Source organism: Ranitomeya imitator, chromosome 2 (genome assembly GCF_032444005.1).
Source record: "Ranitomeya imitator isolate aRanImi1 chromosome 2, aRanImi1.pri, whole genome shotgun sequence".
Classification (NCBI taxonomy): Eukaryota; Metazoa; Chordata; class Amphibia; order Anura; family Dendrobatidae; genus Ranitomeya; species Ranitomeya imitator.
The window spans coordinates 385,067,088-385,089,625 of NC_091283.1; the positions used below are offsets into that span (position 1 = coordinate 385,067,088).

The 22,538-nt window shown below is 42.8% G+C and overlaps 1 protein-coding gene across 1 annotated transcript in view; it reads left to right on the plus strand.

The window, feature by feature from the left end:
* The first annotated feature begins 6,334 nt into the window (after nucleotides 1-6,334).
* The window catches only part of LOC138666642 (zinc finger protein 850-like), a 157,294-nt gene continuing 141,090 nt past the window's right edge, over nucleotides 6,335-22,538 (plus strand). Inside the window, exon 1 of the mRNA XM_069754835.1 lies at nucleotides 6,335-6,368. Coding sequence (XP_069610936.1) covers nucleotides 6,342-6,368 — 27 coding nt within the window. The 5' untranslated portion in view covers nucleotides 6,335-6,341. The remainder of the gene's footprint in view (nucleotides 6,369-22,538) is intronic.

Consider the following 22,538-nt stretch of genomic DNA (forward strand, 5'->3'; position numbering starts at 1 on the left):
AGGAAGGTGCACCCAGTCTGTACCAGAAACTTGAAGTGCCGGGGCCGTCGCCCTAAGCATACAGCCAGGAAGCATGCAGCAAGCAAGGACATGAGGCCCAAAGCATGGAGCCGGCAGAAGACAGAACTCACAGCATGGCCCAGAGTGGTGAGTAAGAGGGGAGATGGGAAACCATGCAGTTATGCCGGCAGGGATGTTACAATGATTTTCTGCTGCTAGACAGCCTGAATACATGTGGGGATTGCCTGTTTGTTAGGGAATCCCCACATTTGTTCAGGCTGTCTAGCAGCCGCAAATCATGCAGCTGCGGTGACACAAACTAAATCTCTGAGCATGCCCAAAATACTCGGAGATCACCCGAGCATGCTCGGAAATCTTGAGTAATGAGCACAATCGCTGATCACTAGATATATATATAGAACTAGAGACTACCTTTCATATTACATTCCCACTTACACCGCAATGGGCAATCTTCAATATGTTGGGGGAATCTCAGCACTCTCTGCCCAAGCATATAAAAGCAATTTTTGTAATATGGGCTTCGACAGTTAGGAAGAACATATTACACCATTGGTTGAACCCTAATATACCATCCCAATCACTAATACAGACAAAAATAATGTTCATATTCAAAATGGATTGTTTGGAAACCTTAACCAACAGAGAGAGACTAACGGGGACGTTTCTCACGACTTGGTGTTTTCTTATTCCTACATTATCAACAGCTATCAAAGATAAACCTACCCTCTCCTAGTGTTTCATCACCCATCCCCTGCAGACTGTGAGCCCTCGTGGGCAGGGTCCTCCCTCCTTATGTACCCGTGTGCCTGTTATCTGCTCATGTTTAATGTATTTGTCTATATTTGCCTCGTATTCACATGTAAAGCGCCATGGAATAAATGGCGCTATAAAAATGTATAATAATAATAATAAATAATAATAAACTGAGAGCCCAGTTGAAGGACAACCTGATGGTATCTCCTTAAATGTATTGATGGATATACCCCGATTCCATAAACTCTAGATTTTTACAAAGAGAAGTGGAGGGTTAAGGGGAGGGATTACAGAATAGATAGAGTTTGGATAAGGTTATTGTTTTGATAATGTCATATTGAACAGAATGAAAAAGACAACTTGACATGGATTCTATGACATGTTACTGGTTTGATGTGTACTGTTTTAAACTAATAAAAAGAGTTTGAAAAAAAAACTCACAAAGGAGAGAAGCCATTTTCATGTTCAGAGTGTGGGAAATGTTTTACCCAGAAATTCGATCTTGTTATACATGAAAAAACTCACACAGGAGAGAAGCCTCTTTTGTTTTAAATCATTACATTGTTACCATGTAACAGAAAAATTACAAGTTATTATCAAGTAAAGTCACTTTTCTACAAGAGAAATGGAAAGCAACTTAAAGCTCTGAATAATTAATAGAAAATGTATATAATTACCAATGACCATTTGTTCTATAAAGTAAGTGCAATCCTAATTTCTATAAAATATTGAATATTTCTATGTACTATTTAACCTTTAGTTGCGTGGAGTCTATTGGACCCCAATCATACTTGTTTTGGTAATATTTCTGCAAGTATGGAAGGCAGTTAACAGTCTGTTTTAGTAGGTTCCTTGTCCTTAATGAGACTTCATCAACTACACGTGCTACAGCAAAAAAAAATCCCAAGGCATTTTTAGTATTTATTTTACTCACTTATATAGCGCCATTTATTACATAGTGCTTTGCAGACATTATTGGCACAATTTAACACAAACCGTGCCAATTCACATATCAAGGACAAAAAACTCAAGAGTACATTCAAACACTAAGAAGTAGAAGTGACTGGATGACCACGATAAAGTATAATCCTTAAAAGTCAATCTTTATTGATAAATATTAGTGATGAGCGAATATACTAGTTACTCGAGATTTCCCGAGCACGCTCGGGTGACCTCTGAGTATGTCTTAGTGCTCGTAGATTTAGTTTTCCTCACCTCAGCTGATTGATTTACATCTCTTAGCCAGCTTGATTACATGTGGGGATTCCCTAACAACCAGGCAACCCCCACATGTAAATATGCTGGCTAACAGATGTAAATCATTCTGCTGCAGCGATGAAAACTAAATCTCCGAGCACTAAAAAATACTCGGAGGACACCTGAGAGTGCTCGGGAAATCTCGAGTAACGAGTATATTTGCTCATCACTAATAAATATAACAAATTAAATATATTGAAGTATATGGAAAATCAGAAAACTACTGGACAGTAGTTTTCTGATTTTCCATATACAGTACTTCAATATATTTTATGTTATATTTATCAATAAAGATTAAATTTTAATGATTATACTCTATGACGGTGGTCCAGTCACTTCCTCTTCCTAGTGTTCCATTGTTGGCAAATTCTAAAATTCCTATCAGTATATCTTTGGTGTATGGGATGAAACCGAAATACTTAGAGGAAACCCACTCAAACACGGGGAGAACATACAAACTTGCAGATGTTGTCCTTGGCTGCAGTGCTAACTACTGAGCCACCATACTGTCCACTATGCATCATGGTAAAGTTATATGTGAAGTGATAAGAAGAAGCTGGAAATAATAGACTTTTACCATAAAACCCAGGGTGGCATTGATACAAATGTCAAACTGTGAGAAACTTAAAACGTTGTACGAAACAGTAAGAGATGGCCAATGGTCATATTTTCTTATCTCTTCAATATATCAGCTATAAATGCTTATATTATTTATTTATAACATGAGTAATAAGACTAAAATTACTCCAAAAGAATTTCTTAAACTATTTTTTCAACGTAATTTGTAAGAAATCATAAAAGCATGAAAGCATTAATTTACAAATGACGATGTTTCCTGAAAAGTTGATTCGATGACACCGAGCCTTTTTTTCTGGAAGCAAGTCGATGTCAATTGTATGTGAAATCTAGTGACCGAAAAAAACAAAATCAGATGTGATAATTGCAAGGAATTTATGTGCAATGAGCACAATAAGAAGATATGTGATTCTTGTGCCAAATAATTACATGGTTTTTTCATAGTATATAAGTAGATGCTTACATTTTGTTGATTACTAAAAATTTAATATTTTTCGTTTAGCTAAGATGTTGTACCTTAAGTTCCTAAATATAGTAAAAAATCTTCTTTAATTTATTGTTTGTTTTTTTCAATATGAAAACTGAGGTCCCATGAACCTAACGCAAATAATAGTGTAAATATTTTGACAAGACTAAGTGAAGGTTAATAAAGAGCAAAACTTTAAAAAATATTCTCACCATTTCCAGTACCATATACAGTGCCTTGCGAAAGTATTCGGCCCCCTTGAACTTTAGGTAGGTAGTGACGGAAGATCCTGTCTTGGCCTATGTGGACTTTTCTCAACTGTTTACTCTCCATACTGATGGGAGTTTGCATGGACTTGGGGCTGTGTTGTCACAGATACAGGACGGGAGAGAGGGTAATTGCTTATGCACGTCGGTCCCTTTACGATTCCATACGTAATCCAGATAACTATAGGTTTTTTAAGTTGGAGCTGCTAGCGTTGAAGTAGGCAAGAAGGAAAGGTTCACAGAATATTTGTACGGTTCCGAAGTGCTGGTGCGCACCGATAACCCATTGGCTCACCTGGAAAATGCGAGGTTGGGAGCTCTGGAACAACGATGGGTGGTTAGGATGGCAAAGTTTCATTATAAGATTGCTTACAAAAGGGGAGCAGAAAACACTCATGCAGATGCTGTATCTAGGGCGAAACATGCTAAATCTGAGCGGAAGAGAGATAAAGAACTGGAAAGTGAGGAGTTTCACAGATTCCTTGGCCTCGCCGGGATGGTGGTGGCATTGTAAGACCAGGTACAAATCCATTCTCGGGGGGGCGTCTTGGGCTGATCTCGGGATGAGTGGGTCCGGTTACAACAACAAGATATTGAGCTTGCTCTGCTTAGACGGTGTGTGACCTTAAAGAAACTTTCCAGTTTGGTGGAGAGAAGTACCTTGCCCCAAGAAGCCCTGCGGATTCTTCAATAGTGGGAACACCTTCAGATGAAGAATGGTTTGCTATATCAGAAAGTGCAACTACAGGCAGAGCTGGGCGCCATTTGGCAAGTTACAATTCCAGCAGCGTTGTTGTCTGAAATAGGCACTATAGACTATCTGACCATTGGGCCGCCAAACCAGGGGTATGAACATTCTTTAGTGATGGTGGATCACTTCACGAAATTTGCTGTTGTAACTCCAACCCGGGACCAAACTGTGGAGTCAGCTGCACATGCGATCTGCAAAAATGTCATTCAACTTTTCTGATGTCCGTCAAGGATCCATTCTGAACAGGGAGCCTGTTTCTTGGGAAAAGTGATGGAAGAGTTACATCGTATGTGCCGGATCGATAAATCCCGCACCACACCATATCACCCTCAGGGAAATGGTGCCTGTGAGCGGTTCAATAGAACGTTAAATGCTGAGAACCCTGGAAAAACATCAGAAGGCACGATGACCTAAATATGTATCAGATTTTGTCTGGATATACAACAATAGAGTGCACCGAACCATGGGTAATACCCCCTATTCTCTCCTATTCGGTCGGGCTGGAAAGGGAATTACCGAGTTAGAATTGGATCCAGAAAAGGACTACCCATGGACTGGGGGTGTCCTCCTGGGCTCGAGAACATCGTCATCGCCTGAAGACTTTGCAACTGCTGGTACAGACCAGGCTTCGAGAGTCAGAGCATGCTGAAAGGACTCTACGTGGGCAACAGATCTTTGAGTGGGAGACCGTGTCTTCGTGGGGTAAAGACGTCCTTGGGATAAGCTGGAAAATTGGTGCGAGAAGGACCTGTACCGGGTAAAGCGACGAGTCAGCCCCGAGGGGCCTGTGTATGAAATTTAGCCTGAAAGAGAACAGAGCTCTCCCACTCAGATAGTTCATCAGAACGTGCTTCGGCCTGTCTATCAAAAGACCCAGTGTGAGCAGAAAAGATCCCAGAGACTCCTGAGCCAGCTCCCCTGATAGTAGAGGAAGAAAAGGATGAAGAGAGTGAGGAACCAGGACCTGGGGCCCATGAAGAATCTGATCCCAGGAATACAGAGGCATGGTTGCTCCCTTCTGTGCAACCTGATTCTAACACTCAAAGGGTCTCCACTACTCCTTCCAATTTACGACAGGCAACAGCAGGCAAACCCCCACAATTGTTTAGATCAGGAACATTTCATTTGGCAGAAAAATGTACTAAAGAAAAGAAGACGGCAATGTGATGTACAAGAACCCTCGCCCATGGAATGGCGAGCTAAAGGAGTGGGGGAATGTAGGAAGATGGACCAGAATAGTAGTCTCTCTTGTGTGTCCAGACCTTTGCACTTGACTACTGGGGGCGTGTGTGATATAAAAAGAGACTTCGCGCTCGGAAACGGGGTTTTTGGTGGGGACCCAGCGTGTGCTACAGGAGAATGTTGACTCCCTCTCCGTTGACCGATGCCAATTGACAGGCCTGCTTTGCCGCATACCATCCGTCGCGTATACAGACTGTGCCTCTCTTTAGACTGACTCCCCGATATTCCCTGACCCTTACAGCACTAACCGGTCGATGAATCATATATCGTCTGCGGCGCCATCATGGGATTTTCCAGCCACCTTCATCCAGGAACCAGAGACTGATAAGTTAACCCGTTATTTTACCCGTTGCATTTACTTTGTTGCTTTACTTTACTTTGCTTTACTTTATTTATATACTGTACACATTGAGGGCCTGTATGTTTGCACCCCCTTACTCCCTGCGTAGATTATTTACTGTTGATACATTTACATATATAAAACCTGTTAACTCTTGCTCTGCCTCCTGCTCGTCACTGCATCCCGCGTTCCTGCTAGAACCTTACAATTAGCACAGGTGAACTATAACACCAGAACAGTTCCAGTGCAACCATTGTCTAGGAGAAGATGAAAGTAAAACTTATTTGAAAAAAACTGATATCACTGAGCAGTAGATATTTAGTTAAATAAATCCAGATTTCTGTTGCACCTTGCTGACTAGTGTGTCAAATTTTCATACAAGCAGCAGGAATCCATGTCTCCTTCCTGTCAGGGGCAGTAATGGCGGAATGTGTTCTTGGCTCATCCTGGGTCCTTTATTATCTCGGGATAGATGTTTGGACATTACGGCTTACAGAAGCATTTTGGCCAATCAAGATCATCGCTTCATGGCAGCTGTTTCCCTACAGTAAAAGGACAATGCACCTTGTCACAATGGCCACTAGTCATAGAGGCCCCTGATCATGTGACCCCTGACTCCTCCCCTCCTGTGACCTCATCACAGGTCCTGTGCACACAGAACAGCCATATATGTGGTGTGCGGCTCTGCAGGTGGAGGTAGGTGCTGGAGATTCCCCATTACTGGGCGCAGGGGACATTAACCCCCTCAGTGCTGAGCCTGTGATAAATCTCTGTATGTGACTATAATGGACTGTGTGTTATACCGGGGGCAGGACGGGGCCATGACTGGATGTAGCGATCATGTGACGCCGGTAACAGCTCCGGAGATTTCTTACATGGGATCTTTATGATGTTACATCGTCATCTTCTCCCCATTCAGGTCCCTACAATATCGGATCCTCTCAGCAGAGATCTTCTATATAAGAGAATTCTCCTGACCCTACAAGGATGGATAGGGATAGTAACATAGTAACAGTTATTAAGGTTGAAGGAAGACTTTAAGTCCATCTAGTTCAACTTATAGCCTAACCTAACATGCCCTAACATGTTGATCCAGAGGAAGTAAAAAAAAACCCATTTGGCAAAGAGTAAGCTCCACATTGGGGAAAAAAATTCCTTCCCGACTCCACATACGGCAATCAGGGTTGCCGTCTAGGGTTGAGCCTAGACTGTATGGGCTCCTTCCAGGTCCTGACTGCAGCCCATACAGTGTAGCTGGCTCACTGGTGAATATGCTAGACTGTATGGGCACCTTCCAGGTATATATTCTTGAAGATAGCAGACTTTATGGGCTGCTGCCTGGCCCTGACTGCAGCCTATACATGACACTAGAATGTATGTGCTCCTTCAAGGTATAAATTATTAAAGCCAGCAGAATATATGGGCTCCTGCCAGGTCCTGACTGCAGCCCATACAGTCTAGTCAGCTCACTGGTGAAGACACTAGACTGTATGGGCTCCTGTCAGGTACATATTATTGTAGATATAGACTGTACGGGCTCCTGTCAGGTATATAGTATGGTAGATATAGACTGTACGGGCTCCTGTCAGGTATATATTATTGTAGATATAGACTGTATGGGCTCCTGTCAGGTATATAGTATGGTAGATATAGACTGTATGGGCTCCTGTCAGGTACATATTATTGTAGATATAGACTGTACGGGCTCCTGTCAGGTATATATTATTGTAGATATAGACTGTACGGGCTCCTGTCAGGTATATATTATTGTAGATATAGACTGTATGGGCTCCTGTCAGGTATATATTATTGTAGATATAGACTGTATGGGCTCCTGTCAGGTATATATTATTGTAGATATAGACTGTACGGGCTCCTGTCAGGTATATATTATTGTAGATATAGACTGTACGGGCTCCTGTCAGGTATATAGTATTGTAGATATAGACTGTACAGGCTCCTGTCAGGTATATATTATTGTAGATACAGACTGTACGGACTCCTGTCAGGTACATATTATTGTAGATATAGACTGTACGGGCTCCTGTCAGGTATATATTATTGTAGATATAGACTGTACGGGCTCCTGTCAGGTATATATTATTGTAGATATAGACTGTACGGGCTCCTGTCAGGTATATATTATTGTAGATACAGACTGTACGGACTCCTGTCAGGTACATATTATTGTAGATATAGACTGTACGGGCTCCTGTCAGGTATATATTATTGTAGATATAGACTGTACGGGCTCCTGTCAGGTATATATTATTGTAGATATAGACTGTACGGGCTCCTGTCAGGTATATATTATTGTAGATACAGACTGTACGGGCTCCTGTCAGGTATATATTATTGTAGATATAGACTGTACGGGCTCCTGTCAGGTATATATTATTGTAGATATAGACTGTACGGGCTCCTGTCAGGTATATATTATTGTAGATATAGACTGTACGGGCTCCTGTCAGGTATATATTATTGTAGATACAGACTGTATGGGCTCCTGTCAGGTATATAGTATTGTAGATACAGACTGTACGGACTCCTGTCAGGTATATATTATTGTAGATACAGACTGTACGGACTCCTGTCAGGTACATATTATTGTAGATATAGACTGTACGGGCTCCTGTCAGGTATATATTATTGTAGATATAGACTGTACGGGCTCCTGTCAGGTATATATTATTGTAGATACAGACTGTACGGGCTCCTGTCAGGTATATATTATTGTAGATATAGACTGTATGGGCTCCTGTCAGGTATATATTATTGTAGATACAGACTGTATGGGCTCCTGTCAGGTATATAGTATTGTAGATATAGACTGTACAGGCTCCTGTCAGGTATATATTATTGTAGATACAGACTGTACGGAGTCCTGTCAGGTACATATTATTGTAGATATAGACTGTACGGGCTCCTGTCAGGTATATATTATTGTAGATATAGACTGTACGGGCTCCTGTCAAGTATATATTATTGTAGATACAGACTGTATGGGCTCCTGTCAGGTATATATTATTGTAGATACAGACTGTACGGGCTCCTGTCAGGTATATATTATTGTAGATATAGGCTGTATGGCCTCCTGTCAGGTATATATTATTGTAGATACAGACTGTACGGACTCCTGTCAGGTATATATTAGTGTATATACAGACTGTACGATCTCCTGTCAGGTATATATTATTGTAGATACGGACTGTACGGACTCCTGTCAGGTACATATTATTGTAGATATGGACTGTACGGGCTCCTGTCAGGTATATATTATTGTAGATACAGACTGTACAGGCTCCTGTCAGGTATATATTATTGTAGATACAGACTGTACTGGCTCCTGTCAGGTATATATTATTGTAGATACAGACTGTACGGGCTCCTGTCAGGTATATATTATTGTAGATATAGACTGTACGGGCTCCTGTCAGGTATATATTATTGTAGATACAGACTGTACGGACTCCTGTCAGGTATATATTAGTGTATATACAGACTGTACGATCTCCTGTCAGGTATATATTATTGTAGATACAGACTGTACGGGCTCCTGTCAGGTATATATTATTGTAGACATAGACTGGACGGACTCCTGTCAGGTATATATTATTGTAGATACAGACTGTATGGGCTTCTTCCAGGTATACATTATTGTAGACATTGACTGTACGGGCTCCTGTCAGCCTCCCCTCTTGAAGCGGTGAACTTGACAGCGTGGGAAAATGTTCAGAAACGTTCCCATGCTACAGAGTGCATATCCCGTCAGGCGGGGAAGCTGCGCAGGAAGCTTTTTATTCATTCCTCCGTGAATTACAGCCCAGCCGTCAGCATTAGCACCGCTCCTGGTTGTAAACTATTTAACCCCTAATGGCAGTTAGGCTTCCTCTGGTGAACACATGGGCTGTGCGGCCCTCCAAAGAAATGCCACCCCACACCATCACTGACCCACTGCCAAACTGGTCATTCTGTGGCAAATGCCAAGTGTCCTGCACAATGTTGGGCTGTGAGCACAACCCCCATCTGTGGACATCGGGCACTCAGACCATCCTCATGGAGTCGGTTTCTAACCGTTTGTGCAGACACATGCACATTTTTGGCCTGCCGGAGGTCATTTTACAGAGCTCTGGCAGTGCTCCTCCTGTGTATGTGCGTGTATATATATATATATATATATATATATATATATATATAATTGTCTAAGGGTTTTTCCGTCTGTCTGTCTGTCTGTCTGTCCTGGAAATCCCGGCTCTTTGATTGGTCGAGGCCGCCAGGCCTCGACCAATCAGAGACCGGCACAGCATCGACGTAGAAATCCCGCGTCTCTGATTGGTCGAGGCCGCCAGGCCTCGACCAATCAGCGACGAGCACAGCGACGATGATGTCATAAAGGACGTAGACATCCCGCGTCTGATTGGTCGAGGCCTAGCGGCCTCGACCAATCAGCAACGGGCACAGCGACGATGATGTCATAAAGGACGTACACATCCTGCGTCTCTGATTGGTCGAGGCCGCCAGGCCTCGACCAATCAGCAACGGACACAGCGACGATGATGTCATAATGGTTGCCATGGCGACGATGATGTCATAAAGGTTGCCTCGATCAATCAGCGACGGACACAGTCTGCCGCGAATTCTGGAATCATCATTGTCCATATATTACAGGGACATGCATATTCTAGAATACCCTATGCAACGGGCACAGCGACGATGATGTCATAAAGGACGTAGAAATCCCGCGTCTGATTGGTCGAGGCCGCCAGGCCTCGACCAATCAGCAACGGGCACAGCGACGATGGTGTCATAAAGGACGTAGACATCCCGCGTGGCGGCCTCGACCAATCAGCGACGGGCAGAGCGACAATGATGTCATAATGGTTGCCATGGCGACGATGTCATAAAGGTTGCCTCGACCAATCAACGACAGGCACAGTCTGCCGCGAATTCTGGAATCATCATTGTCCATATACTACGGGGACATGCATATTCTAGAATACCCGATGCGTTAGAATCGGGCCACAATCTAGTATATATATATATATATATATATATATATATATATATATATGTATATCTACCTATACTATGTGTAGACACTTATGTTATCTATTCTATTTTTAAGCTGTCAGTGTGATTTTACATTACACCGCACTGATTTACCGGCTTTTCTATAGAACACCGGTGCATATTTCTTGCAAGTCACACTGGTCCGTGTGGTGTGGGGGTTTTTCTTGCACCCATAGACTTTCATTGGCGAGTCTCGGCTGTAATACAGTGCAAATCACAGCGTGCTGCGATTTCTCTCGCATGTTATAATACGGCCGAGAAAACAATGGATGATGGGAGCTGCCACATAGATTAACATTGGGCCGAGTGCTATGCGATTTTTTTTCTCGCACAGCACTTGTCCGTATTACGCTCTCGTGTGACTCTGGCCTCATCATGTAGCTTTACCACAGATTACTAACCTAGCATGCTGGGAGTAGTAGTTTTACCACAGATTACTGACATAGCATGCTGGGAGTAGTAGCTTTACCACAGATTACTGATCTAGCATGCTGGGAGTAGTAGTTTTACCACAGATTACTGACATAGCATGCTGGGAGTAGTAGCTTTACCATAGATTACTGGATTACTGACCTAGCATGCTGGGAGTAGTAGCATTACCACAGATTTCTGACCTAGCATGCTGGGAGTAGTAGTTTTACCACAGATACAGCATACTGGGAGTAGTAGTTTTATATATATAGTGTACAGGGAACATGTATAGAGGGAGGCATGGGCGGACACACCGCTGGTTCAACCGGTGCAACCGCAGCGGGGCCCAAAGCAGTAGGGGGCCTCCGACGGACATACAAAGCAATGAATGTGAATGACAGCCGGTGGCAGTATTACTGCTAACAGGAGAAGCAGGGGGCCCGCTCTGCTGCACGCATGTGATATAACAGTCAAACGGGCCAACCTCCTCACCTGCTAGCATACATTATGCTGCTGTCCAGCCGACTGACACTGGTGCAGCCTGCGGTGAGGTGACGGGTGGCAGACGCTGTAACAGGAAGAGAGGGGTGAGGGAGGGGGAGGGACTCAGTCACAGTGAGTCGCTGAAGCAGGCTCTGCTTGGGATTCGCTGCTGCTTGCGCGTGCGCACTCTTCCCAGAGCCTCAGTGATCCGCGGGACTATGTCCTTACATTACACATGAAAATTGGGGGGTGAGGGGAGGAATGAATCAGTGGTCTAGGTAGGGGAAGGGCCAGCCCCCCGGGAATAATTGTATTAAAATGATTGATCCACCATATAGGGGGTGGATGGGGATAGAGATCTACAGAGAGCCCCCTGGTACATGTCTAAGGTTATATGGAGTGCAGAGTGACATTTGTGCATGGTTACCTCTCAGCCAATCACACACTTTGCCTTACAAGCACACCTGTGATTGGCTGACAGGATGATCTGCACGTGTCTTCTGTGCACTGGAGTCGCAGATTGGAGCGGGAAGCTGCTGCAGAGGACGAGTGTGGACCAGCCTGACAGGATCTTTGCTGCCTTGTGGACATTTTGTGAGCATACAATACAGTGTTGTTTTGCATGTTTGGATAGGGCATTATCTAAGCATGCTCAAGTGCTAATGTAGCATCTTTGGCATTCTCTAATAATATGTTCGAGTCCCTGCCGCTCCATGATTCGTGGCTATTTGACCGCCGCAACACATGGGGATAGCCTGTTTATTAGGCAACCCCTGCATGTGTGGCAGTTGTAAAACAGTTGCAAGACATGAAGCGGTGGGGAGTCGAAAATATTATTTGAGCACACCGAAGTCACTCAGGACACAAGCATGCTCTGATAATGCCTTAATTGAGCACGTTCGCTCATCTTTAATGCCTGTGACATATCCTCAAATTCTGTGCACAGTGGCCCGCTAGTGACATGCACCAGCCTTGTCTTTGTCCAGCTGCAGTATCTTTCACTTAGACCATAAGTCGTATGAAGAATCGCTGCTGACCCCTGGTTCACTGGATATTATTAGGTCAGTTTTCTGTCTGTTGAACATGGGTCTCATACTGACCAAATATAGGATTATTTGAGTGACCTTTGCTACAACCCTTTAGCCCCTTCATAACATGTACTGGGCATGTACAGCGCAAGTAGGGCGTATGGGGAGAGATCACGATGTGAGCTCACCCCATACCCAGCAGGTAATGGCTGCATGTTACAGCCAGGACCTGACGCTCCACCACTATTGTTAACCTGTTAAACATCCTGACAAACTCTCACAGCCACATTTAACATGCACTGGCAGAGGGGCCTATCCTAAGCGCACATCGGCATGCCCATGATGTGATTGTGGGTCACCAATGGGATGCTATGACAGCAGAAGGTCTGCAGAAGACCGCCATTCTTGTCATTATGAAGCTCCTTTGAAACCCTGCCTGTAGCCGGGTTTCAATGAGACCATGATTTGCACTATATACAGCGATGAGGTGGCGTCGCTGTATATAGCACAAGCGATCAGACTATTGCAGCTGCAATTATAAATAGTGAAAAGGTAAAACATTTTCAGAAAAGTCTGATCTATGAAAATATAAAAATAACCCAATCTATAAACGCCAAAAACTCCCCCCCCCCCCCCCCAAAAAAAAAAAAAACACACCAAAATTACCATTTTTTTGGTTGCTGCAAAAAAATACCACAAAAAATGCTGTAAGAAGAAATAAAGATTATTATTTATTATTATAGAGCCATTTATTCCATGGCGCTTTACATGTGAGGAGGGGTATACATAATAAAAACAAGTCCAGTAATCTCAAACAATACAGGTCACAACTGGTACAGGAGGAGAGAGGACCCTGCCCGCGAGGGTTCACAATCTACAAGATGTCATCTATCCCAAGTTGGTATCAATAAAAACATTGTCTCGCCCTGCTAAAAATAAGCTGTCACACAGCTCCATTGATTGAAAAATTAAAACTTTACTGGTCTTGGAAAAAGGCGACACAACCCCCTAAATTTTTTTGCTAAATTTGTTTGTTTTTTTCACCCCTAAAATACCGTAATAAAAAAATGGACGTGTTTGGCTGATGTATCCCAGGTGTATGGGTCCGTGAAAAACATGGACAGCACGTGATGTCATCCGTGTGTCATAAATTTGCTGTCCATGTTTTACATTGCAAAGGATAAGAGAAGCTTTGTCATTTTTTATCAATGTATGAAAAACACTGAGGACACACTGACCAAAGACCGATGGTAGTCTGATCATTGGATCAGACTACCATCAGTGTGTCTTCAGTGTTTTTTATACATTGATAAAAAATGACAAAGCCTCTCAAATACACTGGTTATACTTCTACTGCTATATGATGTGTGTTTAAATATGAATTCCTGAATGTGGCCTAACAGAGAATTCTTCAATGTCAGTGTAATGCTTTGTTCACATTTTGGGCTTTTACAAATACCAGAGAGCAGTGCATAGGGTTTGTAGGGTTCATGGGTGTGGAATGCTAGACATTTACATACAACATGCACCTTGTATTTGCTGCATGGGCGGACATACCGCTGGTTCAACCGGTGCGGCTGCACTGGAGTCCGGAGGCATCGGGGGCCCATGCAGGGCGGCTAATAATGAGGGCACTCTGGCCAGTTTATTCAGCCCCGAGGCTCCGGTGGGCCCTGGCCAGATTGCGGCGGGCAGGGATCAATCCCTGCAGCTCTACTACCTGCAAGAGAAAATGGTAGCGGAGCTATATATATATATATATATATATATATAGCCACACACACATACGTGTGCGTGCGTGTGTATATATATATATATATATACAGTTAGGGCCAGAAATATTTGGACAGTGACACAATTTTCGCGAGTTGGGCTCTGCATGCCACCACATTGGATTTGAAATGAAACCTCTACAACAGAATTCAAGTGCAGATTGTAACGTTTAATTTGAAGGGTTGAACAAAAATATCTGATAGAAAATGTAGGAATTGTACACATTTCTTTACAAACACTCCACATTTTAGGAGGTCAAAACTAATTGGACAAATAAACATAACCCGAACAAAATATTTTTATTTTCAATATTTTGTTGCAAATCCTTTGGAGGCAATCACTGCCTTAAGTCTGGAACCCATGGACATCACCAAACGCTGGGTTTCCTCCTTCTTAATGCTTTGCCAGGCCTTTACAGCCACAGCCTTCAGGTCTTGCTTGTTTGTGGGTCTTTCCGTCTTAAGTCTGGATTTGAGCAAGTGAAATGCATGCTCAATTGGGTTTAGATCTGGAGATTGACTTGGCCATTGCAGAATGTTCCACTTTTTGGCACTCATGAACTCCTGGGTAGCTTTGGATGTATGCTTGGGGTCATTGTCCATCTGTACTATGAAGCGCCGTCCAATCAACTTTGCAGCATTTGGCTGAATCTGGGCTGATAGTATATCCCGGTACACTTCAGAATTCATCCGGCTACTCTTGTCTGCTCTTATGTCATCAATAAACACAAGTGACCCAGTGCCATTGAAAGCCATGCATGCCCATGCCATCACGTTGCCTCCACCATGTTTTACAGAGGATGTGGTGTGCCTTGGATCATGTGCCGTTCCCTTTCTTCTCCAAACTTTTTTCTTCCCATCATTCTGGTACAGGTTGATCTTTGTCTCATCTGTCCATAGAATACTTTTCCAGAACTGAGCTGGCTTCTTGAGGTGTTTTTCTGCAAATTTAACTCTGGCCTGTCTATTTTTGGTATTGATGAATGGTTTGCATCTAGATGTGAACCCTTTGTATTTACTGTCATGGAGTCTTCTCTTTACTGTTGACTTAGAGACAGATACACCTACTTCACTGAGAGTGTTCTGGACTTCAGTTGATGTTGTGAACGGGTTCTTCTTCCCCCAATTAAGTATGCGGCGATCATCCACCACTGTTGTCATCCGTGGACGCCCAGGCCTTTTTGAGTTCCCAAGCTCACCAGTCAATTCCTTTTTTCTCAGAATGTACCCAACTGTTGATTTTGCTACTCCAAGCATGTCTGCTATCTCTCTGATGGATTTTTTCTTTTTTTTCAGCCTCAGGATGTTCTGCTTCACCTCAATTGAGAGTTCCTTTGACCGCATGTTGTCTGCTCACAGCAACAGCTTCCAAATGCAAAACCACACACCTGGAATCCACCCCTGACCTTTTAACTACTTCATTGATTACAGGTTAACGAGGGAGACGCCTTCAGAGTTAATTGCAGCCCTTAGAGTCCATTGTCCAATTACTTTTGGTCCCTTGAAAAAGAGGACGCTATGCATTACAGAGCTATGATTCCTAAACCCTTTCTCCGATTTGGATGTGGAAACTATCATATTGCAGCTGGGAGTGTGCACTTTCAGCCCATATTATATATATAATTGTATTTCTGAACATGTTTTTGTAAACAGCTAAAATAACAAAACTTGTGTCACTGTCCAAATATTTCTGGCCCTAACTGTATATATATATATATATATATATATATATATATATATATATATATTACAGCTTTGTCACCTTAGAAGGAGGGGGACCCAGGCACATTTCCTGCACAGAGGCCCCAAGCTGTCTGTGTCCACCCCTGGAGGGAGTGAGGAGACAGTATGGGGAGAGAAAGGTGAGTGGGCACAGAATAGAAACTGAGGGGGCGTAGCATGTACTTTAATTACTTGTAAATATTTTTTTTTTCTGTTTATAATTATTGTTTATGAAACAATGTGATCAGCAGTGCTAAATGGGTGTGGTTGGGGCGTGGATATGGGTGTGACTAGTTGTGAAATGGGTGTGGTCAGGGGCGTGGTCAAAATTGTCCATCTTTCCCTTTTCAATAGCTGGGAGGTATACATATTGGGTATTGCCACGTTCAGCAGAAATTGTGGGACAAATTCTGTTGCCATTTTTACCAATTTTCCAGTGTGAAAATGTAAAACTAACACACAATCTTGGTGGTAAAAATGTAAATTATTTTTTCTTCACTTCCCAATGGTAGAAAAGTTTGTGACACACCTGTGGTGTCAATATAATCACTGCACCCCTAGATGAATTCATTGAGAGGTTTAATTGGTAAAATGGAGTCACTTATGTGGGGTTCTATTGTTCTGGCACCTCAGGGGCTCTGCCAATGTAACATTGCACCCTCAAACAAGTGCAGCGAAACCTGCCTAACACGGCGCTACTTCTCTTCTGCGCTTTGCACTGTGCCTCAAAAGTAAATTTTCTACCACATATGGGGTATCAGTGAACTCAGGAGAATTTGCACAACAAAGTTTAGGGTCCATTTTCTCCTTTTGCCCTTATGAAAGTGCAAAATATGGAGCTAAAATAGATTTATTTGAGAAAAATTTGATTTTTATTTCCACGGCTCTACGCTATAAACTTCTGTGAAGCACCTGTGGGTTCAAGGTGCTCAATACACATCTAGATAAGTTCCATGAGTGGTCTAGTTTCTAAAATGGTGTCACTTGTGGGGGGTTTCAACTATTTAGGCACATCAGGGTCTCTTCAAACGTGAAATGGCATCCGCTAATTATTCCATCAAATTTTACATTCAAAAAGTCAAATGGCGCTCCTTCCCTTCCGAGCCTTGCCGTATGCCCAAACAGTAGATTTCCCCCACATGTGGGGTATCGGCATGCTCAGGAGAAATTGCACAACAAAATGTATGGTCCATTTTCTTCTGTTACTCTTGCAAAAATAAAAAAATACTGTATTTTCCGGCGTATAAGACAACTTTTTGACCCCTAAAAATTGTCCCAAAAGTCGGAGGTTGTCTTATATGCTGGGTACGGTGTGTGCAGGGAGCGATCCTGGATGTCGGCGTGTGGTTCCCAGGGGCTGGAGGAGAGGAGGCTCTCCTTCAGGCCCTGGGATCCATATTCATGTAAAAAATAAAGAATAAAAATAAAAAACATGGATATACTCACCCTCGGACTGAGAATGCAGAGAGTGAAGGACCTTCGATCATGTGACCGCAACGTCATCGAAGGTCCTTCACTCTCTGCATTCTCAGGAACGGAGGGAGATGCTAGCAGCGCTGTGAGCCAGGGGACGTCCGAGGGTGAGTATATCCGTGTTTTTTATTTTTATTCTTTATTTTTTACATGAATATTGATCCCAGGGCCTGAAGGAGAGTCTCCTCTCCTCCAGACCCTGGGAACCACACGCCGTATAAGATGACTGGGTGTATAAGATGACCCCCGTCTTATACGGCGGGCATATCCCAAATTCCATATTTTATATGGAAAAGTTGGGGGTCGTCTTATACACCCAGTCGTCTTATACACCAGAAAATACGGTAGGTCTTAATAACAAAATTTTGTGAAAGAAAACTAAATGTTTATTTTTCCCTTACAAATTCCAAAAATTTCTGTGAAGCACCTAAAGGGTTAATAAACTTATAGAATCTGGTTTTGAGCACCTTCAGGGGTGCAGTTTTTAGAATCGTGTCACTTTTGAGTATTTTCCTTCATATAGACCCCTCAAAGTGACTTCAAATGTGATGTGAATTTAAAAAAGCGGACCGTTACATCCAAACATAAACTAAGTGTGAGCAGGTGCTTAACCTAGTCACCAACTCATATACACTCAAACAAAAAAGGCAGCACTCTGTAGCGCCAAAACTTGCAAATATGAAAATTGAATTGCATTACTGCACTAGAAATAAGAAAAATTGAGAAAGTTTAGTGCATAAATTGGCCAATTCATGTGTACCTTGTAGCCACGGTAAGGCATTTCTCGTTTACCAGGACCTAACAATGCCTGAATTGAATATAACACATGATAGCCAACCATGCCCAGGAACCAGTCAGCAGCATAGAGATGTGTCTTCATTTAATTGGTGGATATCAAATTGTGAGTATTTAGAGTCCTCTATCAGTTAATTGAAGCTTTGCTGTACACAGATTAGACCTGTAACCTCGGAGAGTAATATAACAGTAAGTGATCATTTTTCAGTGTGAAATCACATTAGACTGGGAATATTGAGCATGTCAACAGTTAAGGCCTACATTTTGAAAAACTCCCAACCTCAAGAGGATTTTTGTCAAAAGTACAGAGAATGTTTTGAGGAAAAAAATACAATGGAAAGAGATAATGTTGACATAAACAACTCATCGAGGAAAGTATCAATAATTGTGCAGAGGAGCAGGTAGTGCACAGTGTTGTCAATTTCAACTGAATACAGAACTGTGGTCCAGCTAACGTGTTAGAATACAGTCATTGGTCCTTAGCACAGGTGAACTATAACACCAGATGACCAGTTCCAGTGCCACCATTATCTGAGGCAGGGCTGGACTGGGACAAGAAAGCAGCCCTGCTACACAAACCCCACCAGCCCACATACTATAACACTCCCCCAACATCGGATCAGTGGATTTTGCTATACTGGGTCATTCCATGTCAAGTGAACCAATGATTTTTACCACTATATTTTTAATTCTTTTGAGATTTTGTTATTTGGTAATAGTGTGTCAGAGAATGCAAAATGTGAAGAAGAAAAAATTTCTAGATTTTTTTTTATTGATTTTCAAAGTTCAGAAAAATTGCGAATTTCGGTGTTGCCTGACTTTACATTTCTCCCCATAACTCAGGCTAGAAAAAAGATAGAGAAACAAAATAAACACTATTCTACTCAGAACTGTACAGGCTTTCACCAGATATGTCACAAGAGTATCTTTGATAGGTAAAATATTATGTGAACGCAAGCGCAAAACTTTAAAACGCATTTCAGAAAAAAAACGTTTAGTTTAAACATTTCAAAAATGGCACATGTGCCTGCTATGCTCCTAGCAACATCTGTACCAAAATGCAAGCTGGGATCATTATGGGATCATATTTTAAAAAATAAAACTATTACAGTGTCAATTCGAAAATCTCGCATTTAGATCTGTTCAGCCTGTGGTCTAACAGTGTGGGGTCAAATATTTACCAAATAATCCATGATTTTTATATATTACTGTATTATTTTATTATGTTACAGCTTAGAAGCAGGAGAGGGCAGAGGAGAAAGCTTTGTTAGGGCTGAGAATGAGCAGGGGTAGACAGTGAATGCAGAGCAGATGACCGGCCGGCAGCTCGGGCCTCCAGAGGCCGTATTCACACCAAATCTTATCACCCAGGCAACTCCTCAAATGGAGGGAGAAAAATATTCTTAACATCCAGTTCATGTATTGTACAAACCAGGACTACGAAGAGGAGGAGAGATTGTGAAAACCTCAGTTACAGGAAGCAGAACCCATCACAGGGACTCGGCAATACCCGACTGTCATCCCATATAGTGAAACAAATAAAAACAAGGGATTCTTCATTCAGCAAAGACAGTGACGTCCATGAGGTGGTAGAAGGCGGCACAAGATCGGCAATGGATGGCATAACTGGCTATGTGACCTGTGAATATGATCGGCGCTGGTGACGGCTACTGGACTCTCCAAAGATTGTGAAAATGAAGACGTAGAAGTGACTTTTCTGCAGCTTCTGGTCCAGCGCCGTCCTTTGTGTATCCAAGAAAACCAGACATTGTAAAAGTTAACAAAAATCCGATATTGACTCAGGTGGAGCCGAACACCACGACCGGCCGTACATACTTTGACACAGAAGGAAATGGCCATTGCTAGTAAGCACTTATGGACAAGATGACATTTCACCCACTAGAAGGGACACATTGATGATAGAAGGCCAGTGTAAAAACCTACTATTAATTGTTTGATTAGTTCATATTTTATAAAACGAGGATTTAACTACTGTACTATTCCTCTTAAACACTTCATAAATGACATGTTTAGTGATATAATAGAAAAAAAATTGATACATGTATAAATGGGTGGTAAAAATATTGGTTCTTTTCATCTTGTTTTTAACATATAATTAGGATGAGACTGTATTTGGAAAATCAAACTTGAGGCTATGATGACCTTTTTTCTTTTAGCTTGTTCAATGAATTCAGGTTGAAAATGCTGAGCAAGTTGTGTTATGATGATTAAGATGTATTTATTCTGACACGTCCATATTTGTTTTTTGTGTTTCTTTATTGTTACATATAAATGTTGAGTTCAATAAGTTGTAATTTGAAAAAAAAAAGGGAAGAAACTCACACAAACATAAAATCAGATGATTCGAGGCTTAAAAAAAATACAAATTTGATAGATCCCAAGTTGAATCCCTGTACAAATATAAATAAGAACACAAGTAACACACATGCATGTTTTCACAATTTTAAAACATACGTTTTTTTTCACAATTGCGCATCAAAATTTTTAATTTGATTTCTCCAAAACAAAATATCAAGAAACATAGTCTTGTGATATATCAAATGAAAGCCGGTACCGTTCTGAGAAATATGATGCCTCTCCCACCACTTTATCTTAATTCTAGCCCGAGATATGATAAAAAATGTAAAGCCATACCAGACCAAAATCCGCACTCTTTCAAAACTTTAAAAATTTGTAAAAAATTAACTGATGAAGAAAAAAATTCTAAACTTTTAATTTGTAATTAATTAAAGTTGTACTTCATAAAAACAAAAAATGAAACAAAATCTAAAGACGTCAGGTAAAAAAAAATATCATATTTGGATCACTTGATATGGAATCTACTTTGTCGTGCCCTTCAACACTCCTCTTAACGGTGTTATTTGAAGAGCCACATGTGAATGGTGCCGCAGTAGGCATGATCGACCACAGGTCCATTTTTCATGGTGCTTTTTAGAGCTCCAGTTCTTGGGATCATGGGGCTTATCAGTTGTCGGACCCCAGCGATTGGAAAGTTCTTAGGATAGGAGATTACTTGGGATAATCCATTTAAATGGGTTTTGCAAATTTTTTTCTATTTTCCAAAAGAAAAACTGTAAATATTAAACCAGTATTGACACTCCCAAAGACCAATGTTGCCTCTCCGAGAACAGGACTGTGCAGTGTCTATATATAGAGAGAAAGAGTACAGGAGGCGTGGTACTGAGCAGTGTATATATACAGGACAAGAGGAGTGGTACTGTGCAGTGTACCGTATTTTTCGGACTAAAAGACGCACTTTTTCCCCCCCAAAAAAGGGGGGAAAATGGGGGGTGCGTCTAATAGTCGCAATGCAGGCTTACCTAGGTGGCAGAGGTCCGGTGGCAGAGGTGCGGTTGCGGGGGTGTGGCGGCAGAGGAGGCGCAGTAAGCGGGGTCCCTTTCCCCGGTATGGTGATGCAGCAGGCCCGGTGTGCAGCAGAGTCGGGTGAATCCTCTTGTTATCGGTGGTGGCGGCCATTTTCCGGAGGCCGCGCGTGCGCAGATGGAGCGCTCTGCTTCCCGGGGCTTCAGGAAAATGGCCGCCGCGATCTCCATCTGCGCACGCGCGGCCTCCCGCGGCCATTTTCCTGAAGCCCCGGGAGCAGAGCGCTTCATCTGCACACGCGCGGCCTCAGGAAGATGGCCGCGCCCACCGATAACAAGAGGATTCACCCGGCTCTGCTGCATACCGGGCCTGCTGCATCACCATACCGGGGAAAGGGACCCCGCTTCCTGCGCCTCCTCTGCTGCCACACCCCCGCCACCGCACCTCTGCCACCGGACCTCTGCCACCTAGGTAAGCCTGCATGGTACGCCAGGGACCCCTCTCACGCCATACCTCTCACTGCACCTCCTGATCCCAGCACCTCCTGATCCCAGCACCTCCTCATCCCAGCACCTTCTCATCCCAGCACCTCCTGATCCCAGCACCTCCTGATCCCAGCACCTCCTGATCCCAGCACCTCCTGATCCCAGCACCTTCTCATTCCAGCACCTCCTCATCCCAGCACCTTCTCATCCCAGCACCTCCTGATCCCAGCACCTCCTGATCCCAGCACCTCCTGATCCCAGCACCTTCTCATCCCAGCACCT